Here is a 22,215-nt window from a genome sequence, read left to right as displayed (position 1 = left end):
TCTCGAGTGTGTATGTGTGCTTGCGTGAGCGTGTGTGTGTGTGTCTGCGTGTGTGTGGAAATGCCTGCACGTAAGTGCGTTTGTGTATCACAGTATGTGTTTCAACAATTCAGCCGTACAAACATAGCTACAACTGTGGCTTATCTGTGCGGCATTTTTTCCACGCTAAATCAGATCACGACAATAAGAAAATCACTTCTGGTACACGTGTAACATTGTCGAAGGCCAGGGTTGGCATATTTCACATCATGCTGAAAATAACACCCAAAGTGCTGCCATTTGCAACTAGAAAAAGAACAACACGCAACTCCGCTTTCTGGAATGTTAAGCATTTGAGACCATTATGCTATCCATGAATGCATTATCCACGAGAGGGTTGCACAGCCTACTCAACAAATACATACCGTAAACTTCATAATTAAATGCATTTAACAAAGAATCGAGCATCCAAGGTTGCAGATAGAGACAGTAGAAGATTAGCAAACTCTCTGACTTTACTTCTGCAAGCGTTAAGACAGTCTTCATGTAGTATGAGACTGCTATTCCAACCCAGATCTCGACTTATACTTTTCTAGTCGTTAGGAATAAACTTGGCCAAAATATTATTGCAACAAATGTTGAGCCTAAATTTAGGGCATTAATTCCCGTGTCATTTCATTTAAACTTTATATGTCGGTTAAGGCCGTTCACTTTACTATCAGGATCACCTTTTGGCTTAAATATTGACCGCCGCTCAAGTAAGGGTACCCTCAAAATCGACCAGACAAAAACGGAAGGGCCGAATGAAAAATCGACAGCAAAGAGCATCGATCAATTCTTTTTTCTGTTATTCTATTTCCGAGGAAAAACCCGGTGATTTCTGCACAAGCTATCCACGCCTTGGCTAGCTGCAGACCACTTACTAAGTTCTTCGAATAAAGCACAACACTTCCATTATCATAGTTTCTTTTCCTTCTGAAGTCTTCAAATCCTTGCATCCGCCTCTTCTGGCGGCTCTAGACTAATAATAATAAGAAGAAAACATTCTTCTATATAGCGCTGTTCACCGCCAAATAACAGTCTCATGGCGCTTTACATTGGAAAGTTTCCTCGTAAGAAATAAAATACAAGCATTATTAGCTGACATTTCATAAATAACGACCACATACATTAGATAATCTAGAAAAAATTTAAAAAGATGAAAAAATACATAAAATAAGTAATAGACACATAGACATAAAAAGTCTGACATATAAAACAGAACTTACATAAAAGCGTACAGATCTAAAACAGAACGAAGTACGAGCTTGTGTCGGCAACTTGGGGATCAGGGCCTGGATGCACGAGAAAGTTACCAACCGGGTGGGAGCCAGCTGCGGTGTTGGATTGGTTGAAATTGAGATTTGTTGTGATTTCAAAGAATCAGACCCCGCGGTTTTTTCTCTCCCGTTTGGGTGGCACCCACTTTCGCTTCGTGCACCCCAGCCCTGATGTCCACTCTGCAAGACACAGCGTTCAGCATCAAGAAGTGTATCATTCCTATCGTTTCTCTTCACTCTGCACTTTCTCACAAAGGGAGGTACTGGTCCAGCTTGTTTGGATTCTAAGTAGAGTCTTAGTTTTCTGACTCGGCAGCAGTGCAGTGTCATCTTCAGAGGGTAGCCCACCGCAGCGACCCGACATTCCTCCCTGGAGCGTCTGTAAAATCGGTAAGTCTGGCAGCGGAACGAAATTCAGATGTGGATGGAGCAGTAAGATACAGAGACTGGGCGGTGAGAGCACACCGGGACAAGGAACAGCAAAACAAGTCGCGTAAGGCGAAATTACTACATTTAGTCAAGCTGTGGAACTCACAGAATGAACCTGAACGTAGTCCGCCGCTAGTGCAAAAGGCAGTGAAAGTGACGAGCCTGTTTGGCGCGGTAGCGGTTGCGCTCTGCTTCATAGCACGCTTTACTGTACCTCTCTTCGTTTTAACTTTCTGAGCGTGTTTGTAATCCAAACATATCATATCTATATGTTTTTGGAATCAGGAACCGACAAGGAATAAGATGAAATAGTTTTTAAAACGATTTCGGAAATTGAATTTTAATCATAATTTTTATATTTTTAATTTTCAGAGCTTGTTTTTAATCCGAATATAACATATTTATATTTTTTTGGAATCAGAACATGATGAAGAATAAAATAAAAGTAATTTTGGATCGTTTTATAAAAATATAATTTTAATTACAATTTTCAGATTTGTAATGACCAAAGTCATTAATTAATTTGTTAGCCTCCATGCTGAAATGCAATACCGAAGTCCGGCCTTCGTCGAAGATTGCTTGGCCAAAATTTCAATCAATTTGATTGAAAATGAGGGTGTGATAGTGCCGCCTCAACTTTTACAAAAAGCCGGATATGACGTCATAAAAGACATTTATTGAAAAAATGAAAAGAACGTCTGGGGATATCATACCCAGGACCTCTCATGTAAAATTTCATAAAGATCGGTCCAGTAGTTTACTCTGAATCGCTCTACACACACACACACGCACAGACACACACACACATATACACACACACACACACGTACACACACACACACATACACCACGACCTTCGTCTCGATTCCCCCTCTATGTTAAAATATTTAGTCAAAACTTGACTAAATGTAAAAAGAAGAAAAAGAGTCTAAGTTTCCAGCAATGAACTTTGGAAGACGCACGGCCCACAGCTCAGCTAGTTGTTTTTCTCCCCATTTTTAGATTAGGAGTAATAAAAACATCACTGGGTATCACGAAGTGCAGAACTTCAACCGGGGGGGGGGGGGGGGGGGGGGGAGGAATTGAAGTTTTTCGCCCTCACGGCAAAGCCATTAGGGGAATGTTCCTGGATGTTACCCCGACTTTAGACGAGATGCACAAGTGTGTGCGTGTTAAGGTGGTATCAGCCAGCTGCACTTATGGCAGTATGACCGAGGTCTTTTACGTGCCACTATGGTGACACGGGGGTGGGACATGGCTACCGTCTCTGGGTCTACAGGAACTTCCACCACTGCTTGTCTTTCTTTACAAAGAAAGGGTACAATGGTCAAGCTAGTTTTTTATTCATCCACGTAGAGTCCAAGGCTGATACGCACAAAAACGTTACCAATCGGGTGGGCATCTGCCGCGGGGTCGGATTAGCTCAAATCAAAAGCAAACCTCAATTTCAACCAATCCGACCTTGCAGCTGGTAACGATAAACGGCGCCTCAGCTAGGTTCTAGTCCAGGTATAGCCATTCGTGATAGCCATAGAAAACATTCGGCATCGAGAAGAGCAACTCTTCCTCCGTTTCTCGTCGTTCTTGGTTTAAACATAAGTTTATTTTAACAAAGGTTACAATCATGACATGTATACAAAATACACAGGTACCAGCAACAAGCTAGAAGCTTATAGTGGTGTTCCTGCATGGACAGTACAACGTAAGGCGGTAACGGCTAAACAATTCGTCTAAATAAACCAAATCTATTTATAACATAATAAACGTCGTCGTTCTTCTGCAGATGGTCTTGCTGTGCTAGTTGTCACAAAGCAGCAATGCTTAACGACGGCTTAACGAAGCCACGTGGTCTGGTGGCTTGAAACCACAACATATCTCACTTTTAACCAATCCAACACCGCGGTCGGTTAATTGCGTACCACCCATTTGGGTGGCACCCAGTTACGCTTCGTGCACTTTAGTCCAGGTCATTGGCAAAATCCACAGAAAACATCCAGCATCAAGACTGAAGACGAGCAACACTTTCACCGTTTCTGTTGTTTTTGAGTCACTTGAGAAAAAGTGACTCTATGTAATCGGTCAGTGTTAGTCTGTCCGGCCGGCCGTCCGGCCGGCCGGCCGTCCGGCCGGCCGTCCGGCCGGCCGTCCGTAGACACCACCTTAACGTTGGACTTTTCTCGGAAACTATCAAAGCGATCGGGCTCATATTTTGTTTAGTCGTGACCTCCAATGACCTCTACACTTTAACGATGGTTTCGTTGACCTTTGACCTTTTTCAAGGTCACAGGTCAGCGTCAAAGGAAAAATTAGACATTTTATATCTTTGACAAAGTTCATCGGATGTGAATGAAACTTTGTAGGATTATTCTTTACATCAAAGTATTTACATCTGTAGCCTTTTACGAACGTTATCAGAAAAACAAGGGAGATAACTAGCCTTTTCTGTTCGGCAACACACAACTTAACGTTGGGCTTTTCTCGGAAACTATAAAAGTGACCGGGCTCAAATTTTATGTGAACGTGACTCATTGTGTTGTGAATAGCAATTTCTTCCTGTCCATCTGATGCCTCATATAATATTCAGAACTGCGAAAGTGACTCGATCGAGCGTTTGCTCTTCTTGTTTCTTTTGCAAGCATTCCTCCTGCAAGTTGTCAAAAATGGGTGGTACAACGATTAGTATCAGTTCAGCTATTTTTCTTTCTACCTGACAGACTCAAAGAAGACCTCCATAGCATTAAGACGAGCAACACGTTCACCGTTTCTGTTGTCTTTACATATTAAGTCAAGTTTTGATTTTCTTTTGCAAGCGTTAATCGTGCAAGTTGTCATCAACGGGTGATACAACCAGTTCAATCATTTTTGTTTTTATCAGGCAGACTCACAGAACACCTCTATCCACAGCATCAAGACGAACAACACTTCCATCGTTTCTTCTCCTTGTCCTGCAGATGTTGCTGCAGGTTGGGCATAATAGTGATGGCCAGACTCTGCCGTCTCGCTCTGCTGACGATGACGCTGTTGACCACCCTGGTCAAGATCCACAGGACCATCTGCTCGTCCTTAACCTGCGTCTCGCAGTAGGTCAGTCCCAGACTTTCAGCCAGGCGGAACGCTCGCTCGGCCGTGACGACCCTGCTGCGGGCCGCGTTCGTGCTGACGCCGACGATGATACAGCAGATGTTTTCTGGTGGCGCGTACACGTGCAGATCGTTGAACCTGGAACAGATAGATAGAAACGTTACAGTGGAGCTCAAAAAAGTGGACTGCTGTGGTATATTTTGCCGAGCTCCCCCCGACGGTCGCCCACGTCACGGAAGAGTAGCTGATCTGTCTGTCTGGCTGGCTGGCTGGCTGTCTGGCTGTCTGTCTCTTGCTCTCTGTCTCTCGCTCTCTTTCTCTCTCTCTCGCCCTCTTTCTCTCTCTCTCTCTCTCTCTCTCTCTCTCTCTCTCTCTCTCTCTCTCTCTCTCAGTCTCGCCCTCTCTCTTAAGTATGCCTCTTGTGTCCTTAGGTTCCCCAGCGATTGTCACAGTCAAGGGACTGATATGAGATGACTTAAGTAACGTTACGTGTGTACTGTGTTTCATTTACTCATGGACTCTGTGACGGAACTTGATTTATCGACTCAGTCATTCATTAGGCTAGTGACTCTTAACCTCGCATTCGCAGGGTGTACTTGAAGGCAGACGTTACTGAAGTATAGCACTTGGTCTGATAAAATATGTGGTTGAATTTGGTTGATTCTTGACACTGTGGTCCCAACAACGGCTTTGGGTCAACCAGGCTGTCATAATTATGTGGCCCAAATATTGGACAAGGGCTTCATTTTAAGCCATCCTTCTTCTGATAGTATATGAACTAACGACGAACTAAAGAAGTTAATAAAAGTGTAAGATAAGATCAATACAATAAATAAAAATATAACAACAACAACAACAACAATAACAACAACAGCAACAACAACAACAACAAATGTTAAGCTTTGATATGGACCTTGACCTTCGTCGTAATACATTATACACGTACAAGCAATGCTGGAAATACTCTTCCTCTCAAAGAGATTGGTCAGAGCACCAAATGCATTCACTCTCACAGCTCGGAATTTTTCATACAAAGAAATGATCTTTATAGACAAAGGGAAGTAAGCGCATACGACATGTATAATAGAGTAAGTGAACGTTATTCAGAACCATTCTCCTGGCACCTGGGAGAATAATAAGCATTGAAATTAACAAGCAACTTTCATCCTCAACTGTCTTTTTTAAATAAAACACACTAGTTTAACATTGAATGCATATAAACAATAACATTATAAGATGTTTGATGGGTTGTTGACAGACCAGCTTTTTTGTCGGTCCGAGGGGGAGCATATCGTCTTTTGTTTCATATTTATTGACCAAGGCCGAAGGCCGCGGTCAATAAATATGAAACAAAATTCGATATTCCCCCCGAGGACCGACAAAAAATCTGGTCTGACAACAAACCACCAAACATCGTTTTTGTCATCATTTTGGTAGTGAAAAAATAGGTGCACAATCAACACAGGGAGCCATGCTTTGAAACACGAGTTCCGTTTTGATAACCACACGAGTTCCGTTTTGATACCCACTGGCAATCAAAGCTGGCGTGTGAAAGCAACTTTCTGTGTTTTTGAGTTCATAAAATGTTCGGATGAATATGTCAGGTTTGAGGATGCACAGTTCTGTAGGTTCATCTCGGTATTCCAGCCCCTCGTCTTTCAGTTGTAAATATTAAGCTTAGTGATCGAATATGGAAGCTACGTTGGGTCAAAGGTCACAGCAGATTTGCGTCGTGCAGCAAAGGAAAGAATCGCGATCTTGTTTCCGACTCAGTGCCTCTTTGTTTTTCATTAAACCTGTCATTCTGCTTGCTCGGCTTTGTTAGATGGTTGCATATCTTGTTGCTATTTCCTTTGCTTTTATTATTATTTCTTATTTGCGCTTCGTTTATCGATAGCCTACAACGTCTTGTGCACGGGTCAAAATGTGTGTGTCAGGGGTCAATTGGTTTGACTTGAATTTGACGTTCGTGTCAGTTTCTCCGAACGTCTGTGTATCGAAACACAGATACACGCATTCCATGACTTTGTAAGAAGACAAAACATATCGGTAGGTTTCATTTGTTTGTGATGAATTTATGACCTTTCATGAAGTAGTTTTGTTTTTTGTTTACTTTTGCCAGTTTGCCAGTTCTTTTTTGGAACTTTGCAAAGCAGTGTCGTGTCGTCTGTTTAGGTCTGGGGAAACGCCAATGAAAAGAGCCGAAGAATCCCCGAGCGTTTCTATTGGGTTTGCTTTTGATTATCCATGTATAACCTGCTTCCTGCAACTATGGTAACCGGAGATTTATTGCATGGGGAACATGTGATTTATTTCCCAGGTGCTTGTGAATGAAAACTCGTGAAAATGATGACAAAAGAACTTATACAACACCACACTTACGACAACACAACATTAACTTTGTAACAATATCGTCTGGGAATATATACAAACACAATAAACAAGTAAATGTACAATAAAAATGCATCTCTTATTCACAAACCCTACTTTACAATAATAGAACAAGAAAGTCGCTTGTTCATTTCAATGCTTGTTATTCTCTTAGGTGCCAGGAGATTGGTTCCGTATAAGTCTCGCTTACTCCGTTACACATGTCGTATGCATTTAGAGCGCTTATATACTTCCCTTTGGCTATTTGGCATTTCCAAACAGCAATGTCATTCAGATGAAGACTGACCCAATTCAACCTATTTCTTGTCGGAGTCAATCTTGGTCATTCTGGTACATTTCCTACTAACCTGGGCTGAACAGCAAGACGTAATCCCATTATTGCGGGACTGACAGTGCTTTCTCTGATAATAGCCATGGTCAGTATTTCGTGAGTAACAATTAATTACACACATTGTCATAGTCACTACCTCACGTGGCGAGTTGCGTGGCTGTTATCTGTGACTCACGAAACTGATTTCGTCAGAATATTGTAATTTTAGTCCATGCTGTCAACGACAAGTCATGGGGGACACTGCGTGTTACTATTTGTGTTCAAACATCAGCAGGCTGTATAGTTAACTTGTCTTTCTTCTAAATGGTCAATTAAAGGGTGCATTCTTCAACCAAAGAAATTTAAAAAAAAATATATATATATATGAGTCAATGTGGGTGTGCAACTCGTAAATTACATATTCAGTTCAACAACAAAAAACAAAAACAAAACACAAACAAACAAACAATTTTGAAAAAAAAGTACAAAGGGTCACATTCCTACATGCATCAAAATAACTGTCAGTTCTCAAGAAAATATTGCTAAAAAGCCTCAGCTGACTCAGTTGACTCAGGTCTATTCAGTCGACGAGCATTTATAAGAAATTGTTTCCGCTGCGTTTCTCAGGACGACTGGATAACTTCTTATGCGGTCAATTGCCACACTCTGCCGTTGCCCATTTCTCACGATTAATCGTTAGTTTGATAACAACTTCTTGGTGGACTTTACAGTGTCTCAAGTGTCTTAATTCTGGTTACATATATATATATGTTCCCACGTGTATCACGGCGTGAGAATTAATGTTCACCAAAGGTGTGGTTTTTTGTTGTATTTCGCGGCAATACTTCTTCGAGCTTCATTTATGTTAAAAAAGAAAGAAAACAAGAGAGAGAGAGAGAGAGAGAGAGAGAGAGAGAGAGAGAGAGAGAGAGAGAGAGAGAGAAAGAGAGAGAGAGAGAGAAAGAGAGATAGCGGGGGGGGGGGGGTGGAGGAAGGAAGGGAGAGAGAGAGAGAGAGACCCAGAGAAAAAGACACAGACAGACAGACAGACAGACTGTACCTAACTGTCATAAATTCAAGGATTTATGTCTGAAGCAATCTAAACCACTGTATTTACATATCTTTTCAGAATACAAATTAGTGTAAATTACCATTCGAGTTAAGGAATAAACTGTACATATGCGTTTCATGTACATGTGGTTAAAAGGAAAACATCGGTGCGGCCATGTGAGAACGATAGTGGCAGCCTAAGTGAGACAAACATGGGGACCAAAAAGCATGCCAACAGTACAGAGGACAAAATTATGCACGCCTTTAGACCTCAATATCACTGAAGTCATTATGTATTAATACCAGAGCTACCTTCCTTATTTGGATAACAACGTGGGAGTTCCCTCCCTTTGCTTCTAGAAATGTCCTGAACTATCCGGTTAATCTTTCTTTCTTCATGTCTTCTTCTCATGGGAGCAATAGAGAGTCTCTTCTATCACTGGTATTATGTGCTTGCTACAGGTGAACAGTAGGCACACCCCCCCGCGGGTTAGGGGGAGTCCCATATTGGTCGGGACGAGAAAGAATTTACCCGATGCTCCCCAGCATGTCGTAAGAGGCGACTAACGGATTCTGTTTCTCCTTTTACCCTTGTTAAGTGTTTCTTGTATAGAATAGTCAATTTTTGTAAAGATTTTAGTCAAGCAGTATGTAAGAAATGTTAAGTCCTTTGTACTGGAAACTTGCATTCTCCCAGAAAGGTCATATATTGTACTACGTTGCAAGCCCCTGGAGCAAATTTTTGATTAGTGCTTTTGTGAACAAGAAACAATTGACAAGTGGCTCTATCCCATCTTCCCCCTTTCCCGGTCGCGATATAACCTTCGTGGTTAAAAACGACGTTAAACACCAAATAAAGAAAACAGTAGGCACTGAACTTGCCTTGCACTATATAGGCTGTATTCAATAAATGGGAGGTCCATAATCTGAGGAAGGAAACAATGAATCAAGAAACTAAAACCCAGGTGCACATCTAAGCCTACGGTTCATAGGTAGTGGGCATGCACTTTCTTGTTCCTGCCTCTTGCCATCTCTGAGGTATGGCGACCACAGACACACACACACATCCATTTTTATATATAGTATATAGATTTTTAAATTGAAGTTGTTTTTGTTGTTGTTTTTTTGACCGGAAAATCGTGCAAGCTGTGTCCCCTCGATGTTGGAAAAAAGTAACTTTCCTTGCAAAGTTGGCAAAATCGAGTTTTGACAGTATTATATTAATTTTTCAGGTCTGGAGGAAAAATCGTGTCGATCGGAGAATCGAAAACATTGGTTTTTTTTTGTTTTTTTGTTTTGTTTTGTTTTTAACTAAAAGGGACATAATTATTATATATAACGCAATAACGGCACTGGATTGTGAACTTTGAATTCACACGCTTAAGTTCAAGATGACTAATATTTTTTTTAAAGAAAAGAAAAAAGATTAAGAAACATATATCTTTCTACTTACCAGTTGATTATGCTGTTGAACGTTTCCTCGTTAGTGACGTTGAACAACAGTAGACAACCGTGCGCACCCCGGAAGTACGATGACGTCATGCTGCGGAACCGTTCTTGACCTTCGGAAAAAGACAACAATGGCGCTGAAGGCAGATCAGAACATGGCATTTTGTTCTTCAAATAAATATAATTCCTTTCTCACTCAGTTTCTCGGCTTTTTGACCCTTGGGGCGGGGATATAGCTCAGTTGGTAGCGCGCTGGATTTGTATTCAGTAGGCCGCTGTCAGCGTGAGTTCGATCCCAGGTTCGGCGGAAATTTATTTCACAGTCAACTTTGTGTGCAGACTCTCTTCGGTGTCCGAACCTCCTCCCGTGTACACTACATTGGGTGTGCACGTTAAAGATCCCGGCCACGATTGACAAAAGGGTCTCAGTTAATAATTGTCTACCTATACCCGTGTGACTTGGAATAATAGGCCGTGAAAGGTAAATATGCGCCGAAATGGCTGCAAACTACTGGCCGTATAAAATTTCATCTCACACGGCATCACTGCAGAGCGCCTAGAAATGTACCCACGGAATATGCGCGATATAAGACTCATTGATTGATTGATTGAATTTTATAAAGGCATACAAACAAAACCACAAAGAGACCGACAGCGAAAAAAAATGAACAAACGACGGAATAATGAAAGACAGTATTAAAGAAAGAAAGAAGCAAGGAAACCAACAAACAGCGCATTGTCTCAGATTCAGGACGGTTATCGTGTCTCATTGCATAATAATCATATAATTACCAGCGCGCGCGCACACACACAAACAAACCAACAAACCAACCAACCAACCAACCAACAAACAAACAAACAAACAAACACACACACACACACACACACACACACACACACACACACACACACACACACATCTACTCTCTTTTTCTCTTTCTGTCTCTCTGTCTCTTTCTCGTTGTCTCTGTCTCTTTCTCATTATATCTCTGTCTCTTGTTGTCCGTCTCTCTCTCTCTCTCTCTCTCCCTCTCTCTCTCTCTCTCTCTCTCTCTCTCTCTCTCTCTCTCTCTCTCTCTCTCTCTCTCTCTCTCTCTCTCTCTCCAAAGCATACACAAACGAAAACTAAAGAGCTTGGGATAACATTCTAATTGTAGAGTCAGACAACTAAAAGTGAAAAAGTACAAAGAAGTAAAAGACAATACTGACAGAGATGATACCTTCCCGCTGGATATAACTATTTTGTTTTTGTCGAAGTCCCCATCTTATCCTTGTTTGTTTAATTTATTTTAATTGTATTTGACAAATTCACGGGGATGCCAAAGCAAGGACATTGTTTACGGGATTGAGAGTTAACTACGCATTTAAATAAATTTCAAAACATCAAAGAGTATATAGCAATATTTTAACAACACTTTCTGCGAATCTTAACGTAAACCATGTTTCTTAACCACTAATTTATGTAGTGCTAAAGCCCGTACCACATTTCTAGTCATGCGCACAAATTGAATATATGTAATGGTCAGTTTTGAAGACAGTGACGTGGGGTAGAATTATTATCTATTATCTTCGCCGTAAAACTTGTTCGGGAGAAATAAGACAGAGAACTGTCCCGTCTCTCATATTTTACTGCGCAGTTGTAATGGCCTCAGAATATAATATTCTTTCCATCGCTGCAATTTTGTCAGACGTGTGTTTCTGACGACGTCTTCGCTCTGTAAGTGGTATAAAGCCAGATTGGCGAGATTTTCTTGCGGCTAGCCGCTCGCGAAGCTAGGAGGCGAGAGCTGTTGGTCAAAAATAAGTAGTTTTTCCAGCGTCGCGGACGACGCTGGTATCTGCGGTCGGGAAGACTTTCCACGAATTTGCCTGCAGGGCGCCGCCATGTTTTCTGTGCTCGACTGCGAGCAGACCACAGGCACATTACACCCAAAATTCTTGTAGGCATACACAGACGCAACATAGCATATACAGACAATAACACCCACAACACTTCAACTGCATATGAAAGGAATAAAAATAAATCCGCAAATCAGTCGCGCACAAAACACCAGAAAGAAAAACAAGGAGTACCAAAGCGGCGTGCAGAAACTAAACTGACTCGGAGACTGAGAAGAAACATTTATCACACGATGTGCATAGCAAACATTAAAATAAAACAGATAAGTCAAGCAAAAAATAAACACAAATATCGAAAACACAATAAACAAAGGTAAAGAAAACAAAAAGAGATGCTTGCCGACAGTCAGTGTGTGTGTGCGTGGTTTGCCGTGTGCGTCAGCGGGGTGTGTGTGTGTGTGTGTGTGCGTGCGCGTGCATGCGTGCGTAGGCTACGTTCTTGCGTGTGTGCGTTCGAATGAGAAAGAAGAGAGAGAGAGGATTGAACAATGAGGTCACGTTCTCTGTCACATGAATACATATACACACACTGAAGGCTACTTCGGACACGAACACTTGCCAACAACTGTGGTTGGACATGCTTTTGAAATGTAATATTTTTTCGACATGATTTCTGGACATACGAATCCCGCTGTGTTGCCTACTGATGTTGCGAATGATGAAGGTTTTGAGTTGACTGACCTTGAGGAGGGATTGCATCAGGCGTTTATCGTCTCAAATTATATCCTTGCTACTTTTCAGGAGTCAACTATTGCCATTCATGGTAACTTGGATAGTCAATGTTTTTATTTGTTTGATTCCCATCAAAGAAACAGAAATGGTAACCATTCTTCAAATGGCGCTGCAGTTTTGATGTCATCAAGTTAATTCCTTTGCAGAATTGATTGATTTTCTCAAAAGCCATTATCAATGTGTTTATCAATTAACACCTGTTCATTTCTGTCCAACTGCAATGCAAACTCAATGTGGAGGAAACAAGGATTCATTACAAACAAGTCATCCCTGTACATCAACAGATTTATGTACCTCAATCAATACTGCTAGTATGAGTGACAGGAATCTAAAAGAAAAAACAACCAAACGCAAATGTACTACTACTTCTACGAGTCGTTTGAATGTAAAACAGAAATGTAACACTATCTGTGACAATGACGGTTCTACGACTCGTTTGAAGGACAGTATAGATCGAACCTTAACCCACAACTACGACAATTTGTGTCAGACTTTTTTGAACAGGAAAATATGCCTCTGTTCAACAGTAACCAAAACATGGAAGATGTTTTTGAAACTTTACAGAAATGTAACACTAGCCTATCTGTGACAATGTTGCTTTTGAATTGAACCCACATTTGTTGAACAGGAGAGAATGTTCCTGTTCAACAGTGCCCAAAACACTGAATCTGACGTTTTTGAATCTTTTCTGTCATCTAACTGAATCTGACGTTTTTGAATCTTTTCTGTCATCTAACCCAATTGCTCGTGACTTCATCGATCTTGAACATGCCTACTTTTCAAAGAAAGACAGACAAAAGCGAAATCTGCATGTTAGCCATCTGCCTGAAATGGTCAATGCACTTTTGTAAAATTGTCACAGCTGTAATGCACTTTTGTGAAATGGTCAGTGCTGTTGTGCACTTATGCAAAACTTGGTGCTGTGCTGTTAACATTTGAACAAAATGCATTTTGTTCAAATGTTTAGTGCAACTTGCTACTATATAATCGCTGTATGCGCTTTGTGGTAATAATGCACTGTTGTGAAAAGTTTGCGCTAAATGTTGGCACTATGCATCATTGTTGGAGCACCCTCCTGTAGATGCACCATGCTGAAAAATGTACTTATGAATCAAGCATTGACTGAAATAAACAATTTATATATCCAGCACAACATGCAATTCATTAACTTTTGACCCTAACCTTTAACACTTCCCAAAATAAATCTTTGGTGGACATTGCATCGACGCTGTTCATTTTGAATGAACATTTTTCTTGTCTTTAAATGTTATTCAGTCTCGGGGCTGACATGCATATCTGACTAGCAGTGAGGGGGGTATCGTGTGTGTGTGTGTGTGTGGGGGGTGTAGGTGTGAGTGTGTGTAAGTGTGTGTGAGTGTGTGTGTGTGTGTATGTGTGTGTGTGTGTTTGTACGTGTGTGTGTGTGTGTGTGTGTGTGTTTGTGTGTGTGCGTGCCTGCGTGCGTGCCTGCGCTGCTTGAGTGCGTGCGTGCGTGCGTACATGCGTGCGTGCGTGCGTGCGTGTGTGCATGTGTGGATGTTTATATTTCAATGCGGGTTGAAAGGATAGAGACCTTCCTGTAAACCGGGCTCACCATTACAAATCTAGGCTGACTTGAACATGAGATCAGAACACGCAACCACTTGGACACACACCGAAACTCAACATTCTGACTGCTTCCTGTGAAAGGCACAGAGGCTCTTGATCATTGGAATGAACACACGTTGAGGGATCAGTGTCGGTCTTAAGTGCTGTAATTCACATGGCAGACTTGCAACCAACTTGTGACCAACTTTAGTCGTTTGAAAATCGCTCCCGAATCGTTGAGGCCGAATCGGAGATAAGTCTGCCATGTGAACACCCCCTAGAGATTTTGCCGCCGACTAAAATTGGATTGGATTGGATTGGATACATTTACAGTCCAGTGAGGTTACCCTCATGGAAATTCGGGCTGCTTTCTCCCCGGGGAAAGCGAGCTGCCATACACACGGCGCTACCCATATTTTTTTTCCCTGCATGCGTGTATTCATGTTTCCTGAGACTTAATGCCGTGTGAGATGGAATTTTTTTTTACTTTATTCCAAGTCCCACGGGTATTTGATGGACATTTTTATCTATGCCTATACAATTTTGCCAGGAAAGACCCTTTTGTCAATCGTGGGATCTTTAACGTGCACACCCCAATGCAGTGTACACGAAGGGATCTCGGTTTTTCGTCTCATCCGAAAGACTAGCACTTGAACCCACCACCTAGGTTAGGAAAGGGGGGAGAAAATTGCGGCCTGACCCAGGCCTGAACACGCAACCTCTCGCTTCCGAGCGCAAGTGCGTTACCACTCGGCCACCCAGTCCCTGAAAGTTGCTTTCAATCGCTTGAAAGTCGGTCACAAGTTGGTTGCAAATCTGCCATGTGAACAGCACTTTATCCACCGTAAAAGGCTGGCCAATTCTGAGAAGGCGAGCCAAATACTTTACACTTGAAGGACTGTGCCTTTAAAATCGAGGAGGTTGTCACAGATTATCTCGAGGCTGTCACATGCTTTGTTTTATGAGTGGCTTCAAACTGTGATTAGAAGATAAAGGGATTTTGTACCTCCTGATTGTTGGAGTTGAATAACACTGTATGTATACTGTTCAAAAAAAGAAACGCATAGCTTGTAATATTTGGATAATTTAGTTATATGGCTACAAGGATATCCACCAAACTGCAGAAAATGTTTATCTGGTCGTCGACCTTTCGTCCATTGCCACAAGTGAGCTCTGCACGTGACGCATGCGTTATCAGTGGCTACAATGTCAAAATTGCTCATTTGGCATGACCACTCGTCATGCTTCAGTGTAATCTCGTGAAACTCGGGGAATATTGAGCTCTCACCATGTCTTCCAAAACCCATAAAAGCGGATTGTTCGCCACAAAGAAATCAGACGACAATTCAGCGACGAAAGATGGCCCGATTGAGCAGAGAAGACCGCCAAATTGCATTGGGTCGTTTACAAGCAGGCCAAAGTCAAAGTGCAATCGCCAGGCACTTCCACGTGTCCCAGAGCACCATCAGTAGACTGTGGGTCAAGTTTCAAGCCACTGGCTCCGTTGCTGACTTGCCACGAGCGGGAAGACCAAGGGCGACAACTGCTGCTCACGACCGCTTCATACGGCCCCGCCACCTCCGGAATCGTTTCCTGTCGGCCTCATCTTCTGTCCAGGCTCTCCCCGGGCCACACCGATTATCGGACCAGACCGTGCGGAACCGCCTGCATGAAGCTGGTTTGAGAGCTCGCAGACCTCACAGAGGAGCTGTCCTCACCCGCCGCCATCGCCAGAACCGAGTGCAGTGGGGCAACCAGCACCTTCGCTGGACCGTCCGGAATCACTGGAGACACGTGTGGTTCAGCGACGAGTCCTACTTCCTGCTCCAGCGACATGATGGTCGGAGGAGGGTCTACCGGAGAGTAAACGAACGTTACGCGCCCAACTGTGTGGATGAGGCACCCGTTCATGGTGGTGGAGGCGTCATGGTGTGGGGGGCGATCAATACCGCTGGAAGGAGCACCCTGGTGCACGTCCAAGGGCGCATAACTGCCCAGCGATACGTGGAGGAAATTCTGCGCCCACACGCCCTTCCTCTTCTGGCTGACCAGGATGCCATATTCCAGCAGGACAACGCTCGCCCGCACACAGCACGACTCACCACCCAGTTCCTCACCGACCACCATGTCCAGGTGCTTCCCTGGCCATCCATGTCGCCAGACATGAACCCGATAGAACACCTCTGGGATGAATTGGACAGACGTGTGCGCAGGCGAGAAGAAGCGCCGGCAAATCACCGCGATCTATTGCAGGCACTTCAGGAGGAGTGGGACACCATCCCACAGCAAGATATCCGGCATCTGATCCAGTCCATGCCCAGAAGGTGCCGGGCAGTTGTTGCTGCTCAAGGCAGTCACACCCCCTACTGACTTGACAGCCTCGGCACCCAATCGTATTGATTGACTGATTGATTTGAAGATGCAAATGAACTGTGTGTGCATTCAACTGTGTCCATACCAAATTTCAAAAAAATAATCTAAATATTGGATTTTCTGTTAATTTTTTCGAAAAATAAAACAAATTTGGCAAGTAGCAACTATGCGTTTCTTTTTTTGAACAGTATACTTTGCCCCAATTTTGTTTAAGATACTCACACACACACACACACACACACACACACACACACACACATACACACACAACACACGCATGCATGCGCAGACAGATACATACATACACACACACACACAGTCACAGACACTCACACACACACACACACACATATGCACACACACAGTCACACATACACACACACACACACACACACAGTCACACAAACACACATGCACATACACACACACACAGTCACACATACACACATACATACACACACACACTTACACACACTCACACCCCCCCCCCCCCAACACACACACACACACGATACCCCCCTCACTGCTAGTCAGATATGCATGTCAGCCCCGAGACTGAATTACATTTAAAGAAAACACAAGTAGATCAAAAAGACGACAACCGCAATGTGCACTGTGCAAAAACCATTAACCGCCAGTGCTCCGTTGGTGAAACAACGCCGAATACAAAATTATGCGTAATAAAATCAGAGATATGCAGATATGTAAAACACGTGATTCAGATCACCGAATGAATCAGAATCAGTTTAGAGTTACAGCTGACTTGGGTCTGTCTGCTACAGATACATTTCTTCCTGTGTTCACCTATTGCGTTTGGCTGCTCCGCCTGGCGTCTGGCATTATGGGGTTAGTGCTAGGACTGGTTGGTCCGGTGTCAGAATAATGTGACTGGGTGAGACATGAAGCCTGTGCTGCGACTTCTGTCTTGTGTGTGGCGCACGTTATATGTCAAAGCAGCACCGCCCTGATATGGCCCTTCGTGGTCGGCTGGGCGTTAAACAAACAAACAAACAAACAAACAAACAAACAAGCCTATTGCGTTCACGGCGGTCCTGAAATTGAGCCCAAAGTCGACTTCGCGAAGTCTTTTCTTACCGGAAACTCCGTGCGGCCAGCTTCGCGAAGTCTTTTTACCGGAAACTCCGTGCGGCCAGCTTCGCGAAGTCTTTTTACCGGAAACTCCGTGCGGCCAGCTTCTCGAAGTCTTTTTACCGGAACGCGAAGTCGACTTTGCCCAGTTAAGGACAGGCTTAATGCGGGTATTAATTGAGCCCAATGACAATGTCGACTTCGCGAAGACTTTTTACTGACAATTCAGTGCCTAAGCTTTGTACATCGTGCAGCAAGTTCGTAAAGTCAACCTCGCTAACGACGTCGACTTTGCTAAAGCTACTCTTACACTGTGCCGAATTGCCCTTGCGAATAGCATTTTCCAATAATTCACAATGATCGGGACATGGTCGCAAGACTTTTGTAAATGTTCTTAACTATTCGTTACAATTCGTCTCTTGTTTTGAACATAGCAACTTGCTCCTAATATTCGCAAGGAAGTCATATTGCTATTTTTCTAGCAAGCCATTTGCAACCATTCGTTATGCCTGTCTTTACATTGTGCCGAATATCCTTGCGAATATGAACATGTTGTATTCGGCAAGAAAAATAGACACATGGACATGAATAATATAGAAAATTGGAAGCCTTACCAATCCTTGCGAATTTCTTATGCCTAGTTCACACCAACGGCGAATGCCGCGCTTTAAATCGGCGAGCAAAGCGCCATCACTTTTCCAAAATTATCACGATCTGATAAGCTCTGATACGAATTGGTTACGCTTGCTTGTGAATCTCTACCGATCATTGCGAATGCATAGGATTCCATATCAATATTTATTGTGAAGTTCTTACGATTGCTTGCGAGTGCTTGCGAATGTCTACTGGTCATTGCGAATGCATAGGAATCCATATACACATTTCTTGCGTATTTCTTGCGAGTTTATTACGAATCTTGCGAATGGCCTTGCGAGTTCTTGCAAACACTTTACGAATAATTGCAGTCACTCGCAAGCATTCGTAAGGCTTTCGCAACATTCTTATGAATTGGCAAGAAATGGTCAAAACATTCCTGAGAAATTCGTAATGAATTCGCAACCATTCACAAGATGTTGGCAAAATGTCCACACACAAAAAAACTTACGAGCGCTACGCATATCTTTACGATGATTACGAATGGTTTGCGAATACTTCCGAGTACGTTGCGAAACATTCAGAACATGACTTCCTTGCGAATATTAGGAGCATGTTGCTAATGTTCGCAAAAAGAGACGAATGGTGGCGAATGGTTAAGAACATTTACGAATGTCTTGCGACCATGTCCCGATCATTACGGATTATTGGCGACATCTATTCGCAAGGGCAATTCGCCAGAGTGTAAGAGCAACATTACGAACAATGCGAATTGCATACTCGTTTTATTCGTAAAATGTTTGCATGCACTCGCAACACTCGCAAGGCCACTCGCAACGTTCGTAATAGATCCGTATATGGATTCGTATACAATCGCAATGATCGGTAGACATTCGCAAGGATTCGTAAGCCTTCGATTTTTCTCTGTTTTTTCCTGTCCATTCGTCTCTTTTCTGGCCGAATGCAACATTTTCATATTCGTAAGGATATTCGGCACAGTGTAAGACAGGCTTTAAGTAATTGGAGCCTTCAATCATTGAATTTAAGGTCCAGAATTATGTATGTACTCATCGTTATTTTCTCGCAATTTTGTGTGTGGATCAGATTGTCATTAAATCTTCGGTCGAGGTAGAGAAGAGACCCTGAAATGTATGAGGATATTAGTTTGGATTACAGTAACTAATGTATCGCGAATCAGGTTGTCCAATATGGCTGACGCTTATTTTGCTACCACATCGTCAGCAGCCTCAGGATGTTTTTGTTGCAGTGACTGTGAGAGAGGACATGCATCGATACAAAAAGCTACTGTATGCCCTGTATTGAAACTAACGGGGGGGGGGGGGGGGGCACACTAGTGGTCATAGCCGCCAACAAGCTCCTACCGATATGAAACCGATATAATTTATGCACAGCCTAGCGATGACCTTACAAGAATTTTCACCTACTGGTGTCACCACTGTGGTACGTACAGACCTCGAGATCGGTCATGCCGCCATCAGTGTATAGTTGGCTGAATACACTTAAACACGTACACACCTTTGTAGCACGACCGTGTTGCTGCTAGTTTTCCACTTGGAGGAAGGCACCCGAATTCCCAGCGATGGGACCATTAGGTCATGAAAATAAAAATCTAATCTAATATACATAAAAAATGAATGTAAGTGTGTGTGTCTGTCTGTGGTCGCTATACCTCAAAGATTGTAAGAGGCTAGAACAGGATACTGTGCATGCACACTGCCAAGGAGCCACAGATGTGCACCTGGGTTTTAGTTTCTCAAAAACAAAACAAAAACACTCACCTCCAGTGTCCATAATTCTGATCAGCACTTTCTTGTCGTTCTTGAAGCACTCCATCTCCACGTACTCATTGGTTCTGTAGGACAGACACCGGCACCAGCTCCGGTCCTCTAGCCTACCCAGGGTATCCAGCAAGGAAGTCTTGCCCACCCCGTAGTCCCCGAGAATGATGATCTTAGCCGCAAAGTCGTATTTTCCAGACCACCACTGCTCGCTGTGAGGTGAGGGTGTTCGTAGAGGGGAAATGGGGGAGGAGCTGGGGGAGGGGCTTGAAGAGGAAGAGGCGGAGTTTGGGGCGGAAGAGGCGCGGCCTGGTGAATAAATGGCGCGGCGAAAAATGGGAGAGGCGTGGCCTCGCAAAGGGGCGGAGCCTGGACCCTCGTCAGGGACAGAGAGTCTGTGCGGGGAGGGGAAGGGGATGGGGGTTGTGATGGTGTTGATGCTGGTGACGTTGCTGTGGTCCTCGCTGACCTCTGTGACGTCGATCTGGGGTAAGATGTGGTGGACATCCATCTCATGTGCTTTTCTCTGGAATCTTCTCTTATTCTTCCGAGTTCCACAACCCGTACTGATGATGCCTAAATATGTCGTTCGGTCAAGATCTAGAATGAAGTCCGCAGATTTGAGAATCTCACGTGAATCATTTTTATTATGGCTTTCATTGAGTCAAAATTATGTTTTCTTCACAAAGTTTGGACTAAAATTAAGAATCGTATGCACTGTCTTTAATCAGAAGCAAATTCAGAGACTGAGTCAAAGTCAAAGTCACACTTTGAGTTTCAGATGTACACGTTACCATCCCAATAGTCAAAATATTACACTGACACAAATAACAATAGTGAATTTTCACTGTTTGTACAAATCACGTTTTTCGTCTCTACCATTGCCTGCAGTCTGGGCTTTTGGCTGTCAACACTGGGGACTTTTAGGCTCGATAATACAAAAGATCAAGGAAGCTGGAAGAAGCACAGCTGAAGTCTTGTACGAGATGAGGCGATGGTCCCCGGTGTCGTTATTGGTAGACGGGCAGACTGTTTTTGACCATGCTGAAGAACATGTGGATCGACCATTTCGATCGTCTGCGTCACGGTCTTGTTCATCATCTGGTGACCTGATAAAATAGGAAATAATACATTACAATACAATGCAATACAATGCAATACAAATACAATACAAATACAATACAAATACAATACAAATACAATACAAATACAATACAAATACAATACAAATACAATACAATACAAATACAATACAAATACAATACAAATACAATACAAATACAATACAAATACAATACAAATACAAATACAATACAAATACAATACAAATACAATACAAATACAATACAAATACAATACAAATACAATACAAATACAATACAAATACAATACAATACAAATACAATACAAATACAATACAAATACAATACAAATACAATACAAATACAATACAAATACAATACAAGACGATTTTGTTGGTTCACGTAAGTGTAGCCTATGCGATCGTAACTTTGTCTGTCTGTGCGTGCGTGCGTTTGTTTGTTTGTTTGCTTAACGCCCAGCCGACCATGAAGGGTCATATCAGGGCGGTGCTGCTTTGACATATAACGTGCGCCACACACAAGACAGAAGTCGCAGCACAGGATTCATGTATTACCCAGTCACATTATTCTGACACCGGACCAACCAGTCCTAGCAGTAACCCCATAATGCCAGACGCCAGGCGGAGCAGCCACTAGATTGCCAATTTTAAAGTCTTAGGTATGACCCGGCCGGGGTTCGAACCCACGACCTCTCGATCACGGGGCGGACGCCTTACCACTAGGCCAACCGTGCCGGTCCAATACAATACAATACAATACAATGCAATGCAATACAATACAATACAATACAATACAATACAATACAATACAATACAATACAATACAATACAATACAATACAATACAATACAATACAATACAATACAATACAATACAATACAATACAATACGATGAAATACAATGCAATACAATACAATACAATACAATACAATACAATACAATACAATACAATACAATACAATACAATACAATACAATACAATACAATACAATACAATACAATACAATACAATACAATACAATACAATACAA

At 42.6% G+C, this 22,215-nt stretch overlaps 1 protein-coding gene across 1 annotated transcript; it reads right to left on the bottom strand.

Moving 5' to 3' along the window:
- Positions 1-140: 140 nt before the first annotated feature.
- LOC138976228 (uncharacterized) lies at positions 141-21,187 on the bottom strand. The gene is made up of 3 exons (XM_070349061.1): positions 20,082-21,187; positions 10,013-10,121; positions 141-4,946 (listed from the first exon to the last, which is right to left on the bottom strand). The coding sequence occupies exons 1-3, from the start codon at positions 20,590-20,592 to the stop codon at positions 4,634-4,636; spliced, it is 933 nt and encodes a 310-aa protein (XP_070205162.1). The 5' UTR covers positions 20,593-21,187; the 3' UTR covers positions 141-4,633.
- Positions 21,188-22,215: the final 1,028 nt, after the last annotated feature.

The sequence above is a fragment of the Littorina saxatilis genome, linkage group LG9 (assembly GCF_037325665.1).
Source record: "Littorina saxatilis isolate snail1 linkage group LG9, US_GU_Lsax_2.0, whole genome shotgun sequence".
Lineage (NCBI taxonomy): Eukaryota > Metazoa > Mollusca > Gastropoda > Littorinimorpha > Littorinidae > Littorina > Littorina saxatilis.
This window is presented reverse-complemented; position numbering and strand designations above follow the sequence as displayed.